The 15450-nt window shown below is 51.3% G+C and overlaps 1 protein-coding gene across 1 annotated transcript in view; it reads right to left on the bottom strand.

Moving 5' to 3' along the window:
* LOC140403440 (paired box protein Pax-2-like) overlaps positions 1-15450 on the bottom strand; it is a 322556-nt gene that overhangs the window by 14370 nt on the left and 292736 nt on the right. The window contains 1 exon segment of the mRNA XM_072491353.1: positions 11552-11653. Coding sequence (XP_072347454.1) covers positions 11552-11653 — 102 coding nt within the window.

Here is a 15450-nt window from a genome sequence, read left to right as displayed (position 1 = left end):
GATGAGGGAAGAAGAAGGAGCGGCGTGGAAAAGGCTGGAGATGGCGTCCTGTAGGGGAACAAGTTTAAAAGCACTGGCGACGGCGCCGTTACCGTTTTCCCCGAAAAATACACCACAAACCCAGTGGTGGTGGCGACTTTGAAGATTTGCGGACAGTGGAGACGACATAGGGGAGTGACGGGTGCCTCGGTGTGGTCCCCGATAAGGAACAACCACAGGTTCGCCCCGGGAAGGATAGATGGGGGATTCCAACCTTGGCAATGAGCAGGAATTGTGAAATTGAAGAACTTGTTCTTGGACGGGACGTTCGCGAGTCTGGAAGCACTGGTAGAAAAATACGAGTTGCCACCTGGGAATGCCTTTCGATATATGCAAGTGAGGGCATTTGCGAGGCAACAGGTGAGGGAATTTCCGCAGTTCCCGGCGCAGGGGATCCAGGACAGAGTGATCTCGGGGGCATGGGTCGGTGATGGTAAAGTGTCCAATATATACAGGAAATGAGAGACGAGGGGGAGACGATGGTAGAGGAGCTAAAGGGTAAATGGGAGGAGGAGCTGGGGGAAGAGATTGAGGAGGGGCTGTGGGCAGATGCCCTAAGTAGGGTAAATTCCTCGTCCTCGTGTGCCAGGCTCAGCCTGATCCAATTCAAGGTTCTACACAGGGCGCATATGACGGGAGCAACGCTGAGTAGATTTTTTGGAGTGGAGGATAGGTGCGGGAGGTGCGCGGGAAGCCCGGCGAACCACACCCACATGTTTTGGTCATGTCCGGTATTGCATGGGTTCTGGGTGGGTGTGGCAAGAGTGATCTCAAAGGTGGTGGGGGTCCGGGTCGAACCAAGCTGGGGGTTGGCTATATTTGGGGTTGCAGAAGAGCCGGGAGTGCAGGAGGCGAGAGAGGCCGATGTTTTGGCCTTTGCGTCCCTAGTAGCCCGGCGAAGGATTCTACTTCTGTGCAAAGAAGCTAAACCCCCGGGCGTGGAGGCCTGGATAAACGACATGGCAGGGTTTATAAAATTGGAGCGAATAAAGTACGCACTAAGAGGTTCGGCTCAGGGGTTCACCAGGCGGTGGCAACCGTTCCTTGACTACCTCGCAGAGCGATAAGGGAATACAGGAAAGACAGCAGTAGCAACCCAGGGGGAGGGGGGGGGGGGGGGCGGGGGGGGGGAGGGTACATGTGGGTCCTTGGTTTTTTTTTGTTCTTTTCCATGTTAGTTGTTTATAATTATATTTTATTTTTCAATGTTACTATTTCTTTTTCTGCACTTGTTGTTAGTTTAATATATTGTTTAAATAACGGTCAATGTACATTTTGTTACAAAGTTGTAAAAATGGAAAATTATTTTTGATCGAAAAACTTTAATAAAATATATTCCCAAAAAAAAAAAAATTATTACCCAATGAGTGGACTATTTATTCTCACTGTAAGTTTCACTTATCTCCTCACACTGAAACAAAACAAAACTATACACCCCAACAGACTGGTGTTCCAAGTTGTGATGCTCTCGCAGGTAATATAGGTGTGCTTCGTGACAGCATCTTGAAAGACAGCACCCACGACAGGGCTGGGACTCCAGCGGTACTGGGGTGTCAGCTCTGTTATTTGTCTTCAAACCCTCGAGCGGGACATCCGCCTTGCTGACTCTCAGTGGCTATAACGCTGCCAACTGAACCACACCGTCACAAGACATCAGAATAAAAATGAAGTTTATATTTGTACGCTGAAGGAATATTGTCTTGAAAAGTAAAAGCATGGATGTATTAAAGGGACAACATGTGAAGATGTATATAACACACGTACATTATAGAGGGGTCGTGGTTATAAACACCCAGACACAGAACCTGAGCACAAATGTCAAATGAATCAGCATAGATTTAAACCAGGGGCGGGATTCTCCGCAATCGGCACGATGTCCGCCGACCGGCGCCAAAAACGGCGCGAATCAGTCCGGCATCGCGCCGCCCCAAAGGTGCATCTTGAGGGGCTAGGCCCGCGCTGGACTGATTCCGCCCCGCCAGCTGCCGGGAAAGGCCTGTGGTGCCCCGCCAGCTGGCATGAAACTGACTTTGCCGTGCGGCGCCTGCGCGGGAGCGTCAGCGGCCGCTCACGGCATCCCCGCGCATGCGCAGTGGAGGGGGTCTCTTCCGCCTCCGCCATCGTGGAGACCATGGCGAAGGCGGAAGGAAAAGAGTGCCCCCCACGGCACAGACCCGCCTGCGGATCGGTGGGCCCCGATCGCGGGCCAGGCCACCGTGGGGGCACCCCCCCGGGGCCAGATCGCCCCGCGACCCCCCCCCCCCCCCAGGATCCCGGAGCCCAGCCGCGCCGCCTTGTCCCACCGGTAAGATTGTGTTTTGTACAATTTATATTCTATACCTCTGCCAGTGAAGTAGAGTATTCCATATGCCTTCTTTGCAACCTTATCCACCTGTACTGCTACCTTTAGGGACACAAATTGGGTGCTGGGGTGGGGGGGGGGGGCGATGTTATTCGGGGCAGGGGGCACTATGGGGGGATGATCCGGGACGTGCGAGCCGACCAAAGGGGGGGGGGCACTATTTTACAGACGGGGTCCGCGAGTGACCTCCGCCATGTAGCACGGTGCGGCCGCTGCTGGCCCCCGCCGTGCGCTGTGCGCGGCCACGGATCCGTGGCCATTCTCCGGGCCATATCGGCAGCGAGAGCCGGGCCGCTCTACGCTGCCGTCCCCCCAGCGAAATGGAGAATCGGTGGCCGTTTTGCGCCATTCTGTCTGGCGTGAAATGATACCACGCCACGCCGTCGTGGGGACATAGCCCCAGAATCAGAGAATCCAGCCCGGGGTCTCACATTTCGCAATCCCGAAGATATTCCCTGTAGCTTTCCGGATGGAAAATCGGAAACTGTGGCCGCAACTATGGCAGCTGAGAACCCGTGTCAACAGTAATCCATCAAAAAAGTGTGTCCTTATCTTGAAAGCCTTCAGGGGTGACAACGTTAGGGAAATATTGGAATCAAAAGCAGGGCCATTAAGAGCCAGTCTGTTTAGATACAGCGAGTGAGACAACTGAATACAATTTTAGCTAAATGGATGGCGATTTTCGCTGCAAATAAACGGGGCTTAATAAATCCAGCACATCGGAAAGGCGAAGCAAAAGATTCAATAATCGGCATAGACTTTCGCTGGCCCATGTAATCCAGTCCCGTCAGCTTCGAGGACCTGCTGCTAATGTTTCATTTAACAGACAGAGTTTGAAACCTCCTAGGACCTTCACGCAAGGATTGATTGGCAAGAGAGTGAGCGTTCAGGGATGGAGAGGGTGGCTGTGACTCATGACCAAGACTGCGATTTAAATATTTACAGACCTTTCTTCTATTCTCTGACCCTGAAATGCTTCTCTTGAACCTGAACTGCGGGTTAAGTAGAGGGAACCAGATACGCTCCACAGCATCTTCACGGCTCACAACAATCTTTATCGATGACTCAGAAAAACGTGTGTTAGGTAATGAGCTCCAGGGTGATATGTGACTGAGAGGAACTATCCTATCTCATTCGAGATAGTAATCAAACATGTTCAATTTGCTCCTCAACATTGGATTTTTCCCAAATGTCTATGTTCTATTAATGCCAGCCAGCTCTCTGTCTCTCTCTTATCTCTTTTTATCTAACTTAACATGAGTCAGTTCTCTATCCCTGTCTTTCTTTAACGTTAACAACAGCCTCTGCCACTCTCTCTCTCTCTCCCTGTGAATTTTGCTATCTCTCTCCCTCCATCTCTATGCCAGTTTCTATCCATCTTTCTTATCTCCCTCTCTTTATGCCTTTTGCTCTCTCTCTCTCTGTCATTTATTCTCTCCCCCTCTCTGCCTTTTGCTATCTCTCACTCTCTCTCTCTGCCTTTTACTCTCTCTCTCCCTCTCCGCCTTTTGCTAACTCTCACTCTCTCTCTCTGCCTTTTACTCTCTCTCTCCCTTTTTTTCTCTCATCCTTTCTCTCTTTCTTTCTCTGCCTTTTGCTCTCTCTGCCGTTCGCTGTCTCTGCCGTGCGCTGTCTCTGCCGTTCGCTCTCTCTCCCTCTCTGCCTTTCTCTCTGCCTTTTTCTCTCTCTCTCTTTCTGCCTTTTACTTGTTCTCCCTTTCTTTGCCATTTGCTCTCTCTGTCTCTCTGCCTTTTGCTCTCTCTCTGCCTCTCTCTCTACCTTTTCTCTCTGCCTTTTACTCTCTCCCTCTCTCTGCCTTTTGCTCTCTCTCTGTGCCTTTTGCTATCTCTCACTCTCTCTCTCTGCCTTTTACTCTCTCTCCCTCTCCACCCTTTTTCTCTGCCTTTCTCTCTCTCTTTCTCTGCCTTTTGCTCTCTCTGCCTTTTGCTCTCTCTGCCGTTTGCTCTCTCTGCCGTTTGCTCTCTCCCCCTCTCTGCCTTTTGCTCTCTCTCTGCCTTTTGCTATCTCTCACTCTCTCTCTCTGCCTTTTACTCTCTCTTCCCCTCTCTCTACCTTTTTTCTCTCTGCCTTTCTCTCTCTCTCTCTCTGCCTTTTACTCTCTACCTTTTTTCTCTCTGCCTTTCTCTCTCTCTTTCTCTGCCTTTTGCTCTCTCTGCCGTTCGCTCTCTCTCTGCCGTTCGCTCTCTCTCCCTCTCTGCCTTTCTCTCTGCCTTTTTATCTCTCTCTCTTTCTGCCTTTTACTCTCTCCCTCTCTCTGCCTTTTGCTCTCTCTCTCTGTGTGCCTTTTGCTATCTCTCACTCTCTCTGCCTTTTACTCTCTCTCCCTCTCCACCTTTTTTCTCTCTGCCTTTCTCTCTCTCTCTCTGCCTTTTGCTCTCTCTCTCTCTCTCTGCCGTTCGCGCTCTCTGTCTTTTGCTCTCGCCTTTTGCTTTCTCCCATCTCTTTCGCACTGCCTTTTTTCTCTCTGACTGTTTCTATCCGTCTCTCTCTTTCTCTCTGCCTTTTTCTCTCTCTCTCTTTCTGTCTCTCTCTCTCTGCCTTTTTCTCTCTCGCTGCCTTTTCCTCTTTCTCTCTCTCTGCCTTTTCTCTCTCTCTGCCTTTCTCTCTCTCTCTCTGCCTTTTGCTCTTTCTGTCTCTCTGCCTTTTTTCATTCTCTCTACCTTTTCTCTGTCACTCTGCCTTTTTTTCTCTCTCTCTGCCTTTCTCTCTCTCTCTCTGCCTTTTTCTCTCTCTCTGCCTTTTGCTCTCTCGCTCTGCCTTTTCCTCTTTCTCTCTCTCTGCCTTTTTCTCTCTCTCTCTTTCTGTCTCTCTCTCTCTGCCTTTTTCTCTCTCGCTGCCTTTTCCTCTTTCTCTCTCTCTGCCTTTTTTCTCTCACTCTGCCTTTCTCTCTCTCTGCCTTGTTTTCTCTCTCTCTGCCTTTTGCTCTCTCTCTCACTCACTCTCTGTCTCTCTCTCTCTCCCAGCCTTTTGCACTCTCTCCCTCGGCGCGATCTACCCAAGTGAGAATAGTCCCATAACCTGTGCGATTAGCCGTGTGCTTCCTGGCACTCGGAGTGGCGAGATACACCGCGCTATCGAACGCCCATTCAGGTAGATTGGGGCCTGAGCGAGGAATGCGCAGCCGGGGCCTCACTTAGTCCCGTTTCCTGCACTGAGGAGCTCCGCTCGCCTCCCAATCTCTCCACCCCTCTGACCCAACCCCTAAATCCCCGCCCTAGCCCAACTCACCCATAAGGGGGTCCTCTGTCCTCACCCCCCCCCCCCCCGCAACAACACCCCTGTGGTAGTCACCACTAACTGTATTATATGTATTACGGTAAGACACATATACTAGATGTACATGGGTAAATCCCTGCCTGCTGGCTCCACCCAGTAGGCGGAGTATAAATGTGTGTGCTCACCGGTGCTGCAGCCATTCTGGTTCCAGCTACAGGAGGCACAACATCTTTGCTCAATAAAGCCTCGATTGTTCCACTACTCTCGACTTTGTGCACAATAAGAATTCTTACAACATCAGGATAAAGTCCAACAGGTTTGTTTCAATGTCACTAGCTTTCAGAGCGCTGCTCCTTCCTCAATTGTCCCACTACTCTCGTCTTTGTGGTAATTGATAGTGCATCAATTTATTGAGCAAAGAATTTTAAAACGATGGATCTTCGCATCAAGCCTGATCGCCTGCAGCTGAGCCCTCAAGCAGCCAACACTACATCCGCTTTTGACCACTGGCTAGCTTGCTTCGAAAGCTACCTCCGAACATCCGCTGAGGAACCCTTGGAGTCGCAGAAGCTCCAAGTCCTTTACTCACGGGTGACCCCTGACAGTTTTCCTCTCATCCGGGATGCGCCCACTTACTCCGAAGCAATGGAGCTCCTGAAGGGACATTACGTTCGGCCAGTCAATCAACCATACGCCAGGTATTCCCCGGGGAGTCCCTGGGCGATTTCTGGCGTGCCCTGCACATCCTGGGTAGGAACTGTGACTGCCAGGCAGTCCAGCACACAGAACGATTAATCCAAGGTGCCTTCGTTACGAGCATGAGGTCTGCGTACGTCCGCCAGCGCCTATTGGAAGGGGGTACACTTGATCTTGCGGGAACCAGGCAGCTCGCGAACTCGTTAACAGTGGTCTCCCGTAACGTCCAGTCATACGCCCCTGACCACACGGCACCCCCATGGGCATCGTGGGCCCCACCAGCTACCGACCCCAGCCCCCCGCAAGCCTGCGCCGCACGGCAGCCAGCCAACCCGGGGGGGCCCAAATGCTATTTTTGCGGGCAGAACAAAACACCCCCGGCAGCGCTGCCCGGCGCGGCGTGCAACCTGCAACGGATACGGAAAGAAGGGACATTTTGTTTCTGTGTGCCAGGCCCGGTCGGTCGCCGCTGTTTCTAGGCCCAGCGTTCCTACACCCCCCACGTGCGACACGTGGGTGCCGCCATCTTTAATGCCGTCGCCATGTGCGCCCCTTGGGCGCCGCCATCTTCGGTTCCACTGACAGGTGGGGCTTCGACGGGGGCTGTGGGGACTGGTGGGGGGTAGTCCAGGGGTGGCAAGGGGGTTGAGAGGGGCATTATCTGGCAGGCTGGGTCTGCGCACGGTCGGCGCCATGTTGTATAGTGCGATCTCCGCCGTGCGCATGTGCGGCCACGAACGCGGACATTCTGCATCGTATCCGCAGGTAAGGTTACGTGGCTGCTGGCCCCCCACCGGTCAGAGTATCGGTGTGGGGGGCCGCCGACTTTTTGGTCGTAAGACCCGGGGCGACATTCTCCGACCCCCCCGCCAGGTCGGAGAATCGCCGGGGTCTGGCGTGAATCCCGCCCCCGCCGGTTGCCGAAGTCTCCGGCACCGGATATTCGGTGGGGGCGGGAATTGCGCCGCGCCGGTTGGCGGCCCCCCCCCGCTCAATTCTTGTCCCGCCGATAAATTGCCTGTCCCGCCGGCGTAAATTAAACCACCTACCTTACCGGCCGGACAAGGCGGCGTGGGCGGGCTCCGGGGTCCTGGGGGGGCGTGGGGCGATCTGATCCCGGGGGGTGCTCCCACGGTGGCCTGGCCCGCGATGGGGGCCCACCGATCCGTGGGCGGGCCTGTGCCGTGGGGGCACTCTTTCCCTTCCGCCTCCGCCACGGTCTCCACCATGGCGGAGGCAGAAGAGACTCCCTCCACTGCGCAAACGCGGGAATGCCGTCAGCGGCCGCTAACGCTCCCGCACATGCGCCGCCCGGAGATGTCATTTCCGCGCCAGCTGGCGGGGCAACAAAGGCCGTTTCCGCCAGCTGGCGGGGCGAAAATTCCTCCGGCATCGGCCTAGCCCCTCAATGTTGGGGCTCGGCCCCCAAAGATGCGGAGCATTCCGCACCTTTGGGGCGGCGCGATGCCCGTCTGATTGGCGCCGTTTTGGGCGCCAGTCGGCGGACATCGCACCGTTTCCGGAGAATTTCGCCCCCGATGCTTCCTCTGAAGATAGCCGCAAAATCGGAGAATCCAGCCCTAAATATTGACGCTGACGCAGAATTTGTGGACTTTCACAACAGCAAAACTGGTGCCGAACCTGGACCCATTCAGCGACTGCGGAGGGGCTTGCACCGGCACCACGTGGAACACAATCGATTTCAATGGAAAACGGTGTGGGATTGGCGGGGTCCGTGATTGACACTCGGGAGGCTGACAAGCTGCAGCCGCACATACACATTACACTCCCCACACACACTCGTCCCAGACAACAAGATGGCACTGGTTGTGCTGGAGCGCGCCCATGCAGCTGATGGGTCGGCTGGGGCTAGAGGGCACACAGGGGGCTGCCCTGGGGGGACACCCATACGACCCATGGCACTAAGTTCACAGTGAGCAGTCAGCGGCGTGCGCAGCTGCACGGCTGCCTCCCCGGCTGCGGCAATGGTGTTCCGCACCCGTCCACCCCGACCCCACAGCCCACCTCCTGGCCACCCCACTCTACTCCCCCCGGCCTTGGCAGAAGACCCCCGGACAGCGGCACAGCTGTCAGCAAACCCTGGCGATGTTGGACACTTTGCGCACCCCCTCTCTCTCCCTCAGCAGCCGTGACGCCGGTTTGACGATTTCTAAAAGTACAAGAGAACCGCGCCATTGGGAGCTCGGCTCATCGGAGGCAGAGAATCACGGAGGCCCGGAGAATACCGGGCCGGGCCGGCTCATGACATGCAAACGGTGTTTACTGTACATGCGTTCCGGTACGCATTAACACCGCTGTCAAAGTGACGGAGAATTTGCGATTTGGCGTCAAATCGATGCCCGCTGCAATTTTAGAGTCTGAACCTATTCTCCGTCCAATTGCGTTCCGCGGTTTCAGCGTTAGCCAACCGAGAATCCCACCCAAGCAGTTTTAACATGACTGTCTGGTTTATTGCATGTAAGTAACCTTATTTGAAATCAATTAAAATAACTTTAGAAAAGTATACTGAACTACTTACATCTTTCATTGATGCACATTAGTAAGTTTCATGATAAATTATCTATGTTTTAATATTTTGTAAAACGCTTTTAAAAGATGTCTGGTGGTACCTGTGTGACTTAAAAGGGCTTAATTTGAATCCTCCCTCAGGGCTGCCAACGATTGTTATCAGCAGTAAATCACCCATGGGGATTAATTTATTATGGGGGCATGGCTGGTTTTGTGGGTAGGCCCATCGTCCAGTGCGATGTTTATTAAATCAGTGTTAAAGCTTGCAGAAACCCAGTTTAAGCTAAATGTAATTTATGCTTATAGCTCTTTGTCTGACCTCTTACAATGGTTGGTTCCATTGACGGGCAAACCTCTACTGCAGAAAAGATAGACTGGCCTCACTCGTTAAAAGGGATCCTGCTGAGGAGCCTCTTTCTGAAAAGGATTTCTCATGGTGATGAATCCGAAGGTTTTCTGATGTTATCATTCCCTATTTAATAAAAGTCATCATCGCATCATTCGTTCCCCTTGAGGGATCCTAATGGTTAGGTAATCGTTTGCTCACTGCTGCTTACAGCGCTGAGGACCCGGGTTCGATCCCGGCCCCGGGTCACTGTCTGTGTGGAGTTTGCACATTCTCCCCGTGTCTGCATGGGTTTTACCCTCGTAACCCAAAGGTGTGCTGGTTAGGTGGATTGGCCACGCTAAATTGCCCCTTAATTGGAAAAAAAAAATTGGATACTCTAAATTTATTTTTTTTAAACATTTTTAAAAAGGTAATCGTATGCTGAAAAAGTCTTTGGCGATCCTTTTAAGGGGTTAGTCAAGCTGGAGCTCTTTTCATTAAGTCAAAGAACTGCCCGGCTGCCAAAACACTGTCCAGCTGTCAAGGAGATGTCCAGTTGTCAAGGAGATGTCCAGCTGTCAAGGAGATGTCCAGCTGTCAAGGAATTGTACACTAGGTGAGTTGGCATGGACAGGGTCAGGGAAAAGGGTGGTGGGTGGGTGGCATGGGTTGGCATAGGGGCTATAAAGGGCCGAAGTGATGTGGGGGGGCACAGAGAGCATGATGGGCCATGGGGGTAGACAGAGGGGAATGGGCTGTTCTAGGTGTATGAGGGGCCATGGAATGGGTAGATCAGCATGGGCTGGCATCAGGGATATGAGGGCATGGGGGTGGGTGGAGGGGCATGGGTTGGCATAGAATAGTGTGGATGGGGCATAGGGAGTGTATGGGGGGAGTGAGAGGGTGTTTTTTGTTTCTATCTCCTTTTAAAATGTAATTCAAAAGCGTGTCGGAGCACGGACCACCCTGCCCGCCTCTGCACCTGGCAGGCCCCCATACTCATTCCCGGGGCAGTGGGCCAGGTTTCCCATCCAGCACCCACCTCCCTGCCCCACGGGAATGAAAATCCGAACCTGCAGCTGACCTTCATGAATAACCTCAGCCGGTACGGGAATTGAACCCGCGCTGCTGGCCTCGCTCTGCATCACAAACCAGCCGTCCAGCCCACTGAGCTAAAACTGCCCCATCAGAAACACTAGCGGACGACTCAAAATCCACTGCAGCGAATAGGTGAGTGAGGATGATACACGGGACGTGACTCAAATTAATCAATGTGGAATTGTCGAGCCAGAGAATTGGACTAAACAGAAGCTGTACTGGCAGAATCAGAATCCATTGCAGATGATACAAGAGAAGCAAGTCAGATGTATGGGAATGGAGCAGGAGAAGGTGGTTAATATCTTCCACAGAGATGGTACAGGTGCGATGGGCTGAATCATAGAATCATAGATTATCATAGAATTTACAGTGCAGAAGGAGGCCATTCGGCCCATCGAGTCTGCACCGGCTCTTGGAAAGAGCACCCTACTCGAGGTCAACACCTCCACCCTATCCCCATAACCCAGTAACCCCCACCCAACACTAAGGGCAATTTTGGACACTAAGGGCAATTTATCATGGCCAATCCACCTAACCTGCACATCTTGTGGGAGGAAACCGGAGCACCCGGAGGAAACCCACGCACACACGGGGAGGATGTGCAGACTCCGCACAGACAGTGACCCAAACTGGAATCGAACCTGGGACCCTAGAGCCGTGAAGCAATTGTGCTATCCACAATGCTACCGTATCCAAAGAAAGGATTGCTCAAAACCGATTCATGAACTCACTCAAAGAGATAGTGATTGTCAAATAATCTTTTTAACAACAAAATTAATTCGTTTGAAATTATTAAGCAATCAAACTGCAAAGGCCATTCTCTCTCTCACTCAACAGGGTCCCACCAGCCATTACAACAGATTTGGGTCCCACGACACTTCTTTGCAGCTGAAGTTGGCCATGATAAATTGCCCTTAGTGTTCAAAATTGCCCTGAGTGTTGGGTGGGGTTACTGGGTTATGGGGATAGGGTGGAGGTGTTGATCTTGGGTGGGGTGCTCTTTCCAAGAGCCGGTGCAGACTCGATGGGCCGAATGGCCTCCTTCTGCACTGTAAATTCTATGAAATGCCCAGCCACCAGGGGGCGGTAGCAAAAATCCCATCAACCCCTGCAGGTCAGTGGTATCACATGTCATGAAGCACTTTGCTGTTCTCTCATTGGTGGTGGCTAACTGCTGCACATATAAGGGGGAAAATCCAGGCCAAAGGCTTTAGTATCGTTAACTTTCACTTGGAAGGTCTCGCGTTAAACTTGTCAATTACCTGGTACCATGCCAGCCAATGTGGAGGTGGAGTAACTGCCCTGCCCAGTTGGTGGAACATGTGGAGGATAGCCAGGTAAAGTTGTACTCGCCATATCACGGCCTGGAAAATAAAACAAAGAAAATCTTATACACAAGTTATATAATAATATAATAATCTTTATTGTCACAAGTAGGCTTACATTAACACTGCAATGAAGCTACTGTGAACATCCCCTAGTCGCCACACCTGTTCGGGTACATGGAGATGGAATTCAGAATGTCCAAATTACCTAACAACACGTCTTTCGGGACATGTAGGGGGAAACCGGAGCACCCGGAGGAAACCCACGCAGACACGGGGAGAATGTGCAGACTCTGCACAGGCAGTGACCCGAGACAGGAATCGAACCCGGGAGAACTAACAGCCCTTTGGTGGTCTTGAGTGTGTGTGTGTGTGTGCGCGTGAGGAGGAGTGAGTGGGGGAGTGAGTGGGGGAGTGTGAGCGTGTCTCCATGTCTCCACATGTGGATGCGTTGTCTCAGCCATGATTACTGTCAAATCTGGCGAAAGATTACTGGCAAAAAAACAAAAGCAAAAGCGATGAGAGAATAAAAACTTTTTCACGCAGCGAATGTTTAGGGTCTGGAATGCACTGTCTGAGAGCGTGGTGGAGGCCGGTTCAATCGAGGGAATTTCGCTCTTATCTGAAAAAGAAGAAATGGCAAGGACATGGCACTTAAGGGGGGTGCTCATTTGGAGTGCTGGTGCAGAGGCAATGTGCCAAATGGCCTCCTTCTGTGCGGTCACATTTCCGCGATTCAGTCTGACCCCCAGGTCCTCCTTTTCCTCAGTAGACAGTCTTGCATAATCACCCTCAGGAGTATGTTTAATCTATGGTGCTAAGCGAGCACCATAGATGAAACAATTAAGACACCCAGAGAAAATGTCATTAACTGACCAGTAATTAGACTGGTGATTAATAAATTGCAAATATTTTATTATCCTGTGCTCTCTGCAAAACATGGATGAGATAAAATGCTGAGCCAGGGTAGGATGCCCTCTTCATGAGCAGTTCAACATGCAAGGTTCAACTAAGCACACACACACAATTAAAAATCCAATAATGACCATAAACCATTGTCGATTGTCATACAAACGCATCTGGTTCACTAATGTCCTTTAGGGAAGGAAATCAAATCTCTCGTCCTTACCCAGTCTGGCCGACAGACCCACAGTAATGTTGTTGATTCTTAAATTCACTCAGGGATGGGCAATAAATGCTGACCCAGCCAGCGATGCGCACATCCCTCATCAAATAAAAAACGCACACAGGCGCACACACGCTGGTCTTGGTTACTTTTTAATAAAATTGATAAAATCTCATTCGCCCGGAAATGTGTCATATTTATGTAAAGCATCTAACACACGCATATTAAATCCGGTTCAGCTCAGTTGACGCAGGGTGTAGCCAACAGCGCAGGTTACAAAGATACATAGATACATCGAAAATAGGAGCAGGAGGAGGCCATTCGGCCCTTCGAGCCTGCCCTACCATTCATTACAATCATGGCTGATCATCAAGTTCAATACCCTGATCCCGCCTGCCCCCCCTATCCCTTGATCCCTTTAGCCCCAAGAGCCAAATCTAATTCCTTCTTGAAATTACACAACGTTTTGGTCTCGACTACTTTCTGTGGTAGCGAATCGCACAGACTCACCGCTCTCTGGGTGAAGAAATTTCTCCTCACCTCAGTCCTAAAGTCCTAAAAGGTTTACCCCTTATCCGCAGTCCCCCTAGTTCTGGACTGCCCCATCATCAAAGAACAAAGAAAATTACACCACAGGAACAGGCCCTTCGGCCCTCCCAGCCTGCGCCGATCCAGATCCAGATCGGGAACATTCTTTCTGAATCTGCCCTGTCTAATCCTGTTAGAATTGTACAAGTTTCTGTGAGATCCCCTCTCACTCTTCTAAACTCCAATGAATATAATCCTAACCGATTTAGTGTCTCCTCATATGACAATTCCAGGGTTCAATTGGCGTACCGTCTGAGGTTATTAATGAAGGTCCCGCCTTCTCAACCTCACCCCACGTCTGAGGTATGCTGACCCTCGGGTTAAATCACCACCAGTCAGCTCCCCCCCTCAAAGGGGAAAGCAGCTTACGATCACCTGGGACAGTGGCGACTTTATCAAATTACTTTGTTCAATTCCGTAATTGAGCCATGAACCAACTGGAAAGAAAGAGATCAACATTTCTGTGAAAACAGCGTGCAGCAGTATTTCATATCAATGCGACAGGTGTTCATGTATTGCAGATCATTCGAGGGCCGCCATAACTCCAGTGGGAAGACCTGACTGAGCAAGAGCATTTCGTGATGGTCTGCACACTCCTCAAATCACTCATGTTGGACAGGGACCACGGGCAACAGGGAGGCTGGGTCACCCGCTCGAAGCCGAGGTCATTTTATTTCCACGTACAGATTGGCAAAGACTGCAGGCAGTCGGAAGATCGAGACACGGACAAAGAGGGATAACCAGCTGTTGTAATTTCATAAGTTCATAAGATATAGGAGCAGAATTAGACCATTCGGCCCATCGAGTCTGCTCCGCCATTCTATCAACGCTGATATGTTCCTCATCTGCTACCTACAATGTTACCGACCAAGAGCTGGATTGCAAAATCAGCCACAGCATCTCCTCCCGAGAACACATGACCGAGGAGCAGGAGTCGGCAATCTAGCCTCCCGAGCCTAACGCCCTCAATGAGACCATGGTTGATCCCATCCTGGCCTCAACTCCACCGTCCTGCCCGTTCTCCAAAACCCTTCAACCCATTACCAATTCCTGTTGTAATGTAAGGAGAAAAAGGCAGAATTGAATTAGTCATATATCGGTGCATTTTAATGTATTAAAAAGTCTCAAGCCCCCATCTGCAAATGGAGGCACTTAAGGATACGGAGAGCAGACAACCAGGAGTTTCATTGAAATGATAATATAAAGGGAAAAGAGAGAGGTGAAGAGAGTGGTGGTGTGGTTTGGGGAGGGGAGAAGGAGCAAGACAGCTTTAACAAACCCGTGAGAGAAGTGCTGGATGGAGTGAAAGCATGGACAAATTTGTTAAAGAATATGAGGATTTTATCAAGCCGAATACGTTATGGATGCATAATGGGACCCAAGCTGTTATCAACTGCAGATTTTGAAGTGGCAGTGATTAGCTTTGCTGCCCCACAGCGCCAGGGAACTGGGTTCGATTGCGGACTTGGCGACTGGCAGTGTAGAGTCTGCATGTCCTCCCCGTGTCTGCATGGTTTTCTTCCGCGTGCTCCGGTTTCCTCCCACACTCCAAAGATGCGCAGGTTAGGTGGATTGCCAGTGCTAAATTGACCTTTAGTATCCAAAGGTTAGGTGGGGTTACGGGGATTGGGCAGGGTGGCGGGGGGGAGTTTGTCTAGCTAGGGCGCTCTTTCAGAGGGTCGGTGCAGGCTTGATGGGCCGAATGGCCTCCTTCTGCACCATGCTGAGAAGCTGGAGCTGCGAGGACTACTCCGGGGCCACTGCTGGCCCCCTTCAAAACGGAGAATCCGTTTGGACTTTCTCATGGAAAATCCAGAGTGATTCGCGCCCGTTTTTGTTTAGTGTATGGTCAGTGTCACATCAGCAACAATTGCCACACGGTGAGGACCCACAAGCGAAGAAGAGCACAATAATAATAATCTTTATTAGTGTCACAAGTAGGCTTACATTAACACTGCAATGAAGTTATTGTGAAAATCCCCTAGTCGCCACATTCCGGCGCCTGTTCAGGTACACAGAGGGAGAATTCTGAATGTCCAAGTCACCTAACAAGCAACTTACATTTGCCTGGGACCCTGATTATCACATCGCACATCGCTTCACAGAGAGAAAGGAAACATTC

Source organism: Scyliorhinus torazame, chromosome 28 (assembly GCF_047496885.1).
Source record: "Scyliorhinus torazame isolate Kashiwa2021f chromosome 28, sScyTor2.1, whole genome shotgun sequence".
NCBI lineage: Eukaryota > Metazoa > Chordata > Chondrichthyes > Carcharhiniformes > Scyliorhinidae > Scyliorhinus > Scyliorhinus torazame.
Note: the sequence above shows the minus strand (reverse complement) of the source record. Positions and strands in the feature narration are given on the sequence as shown.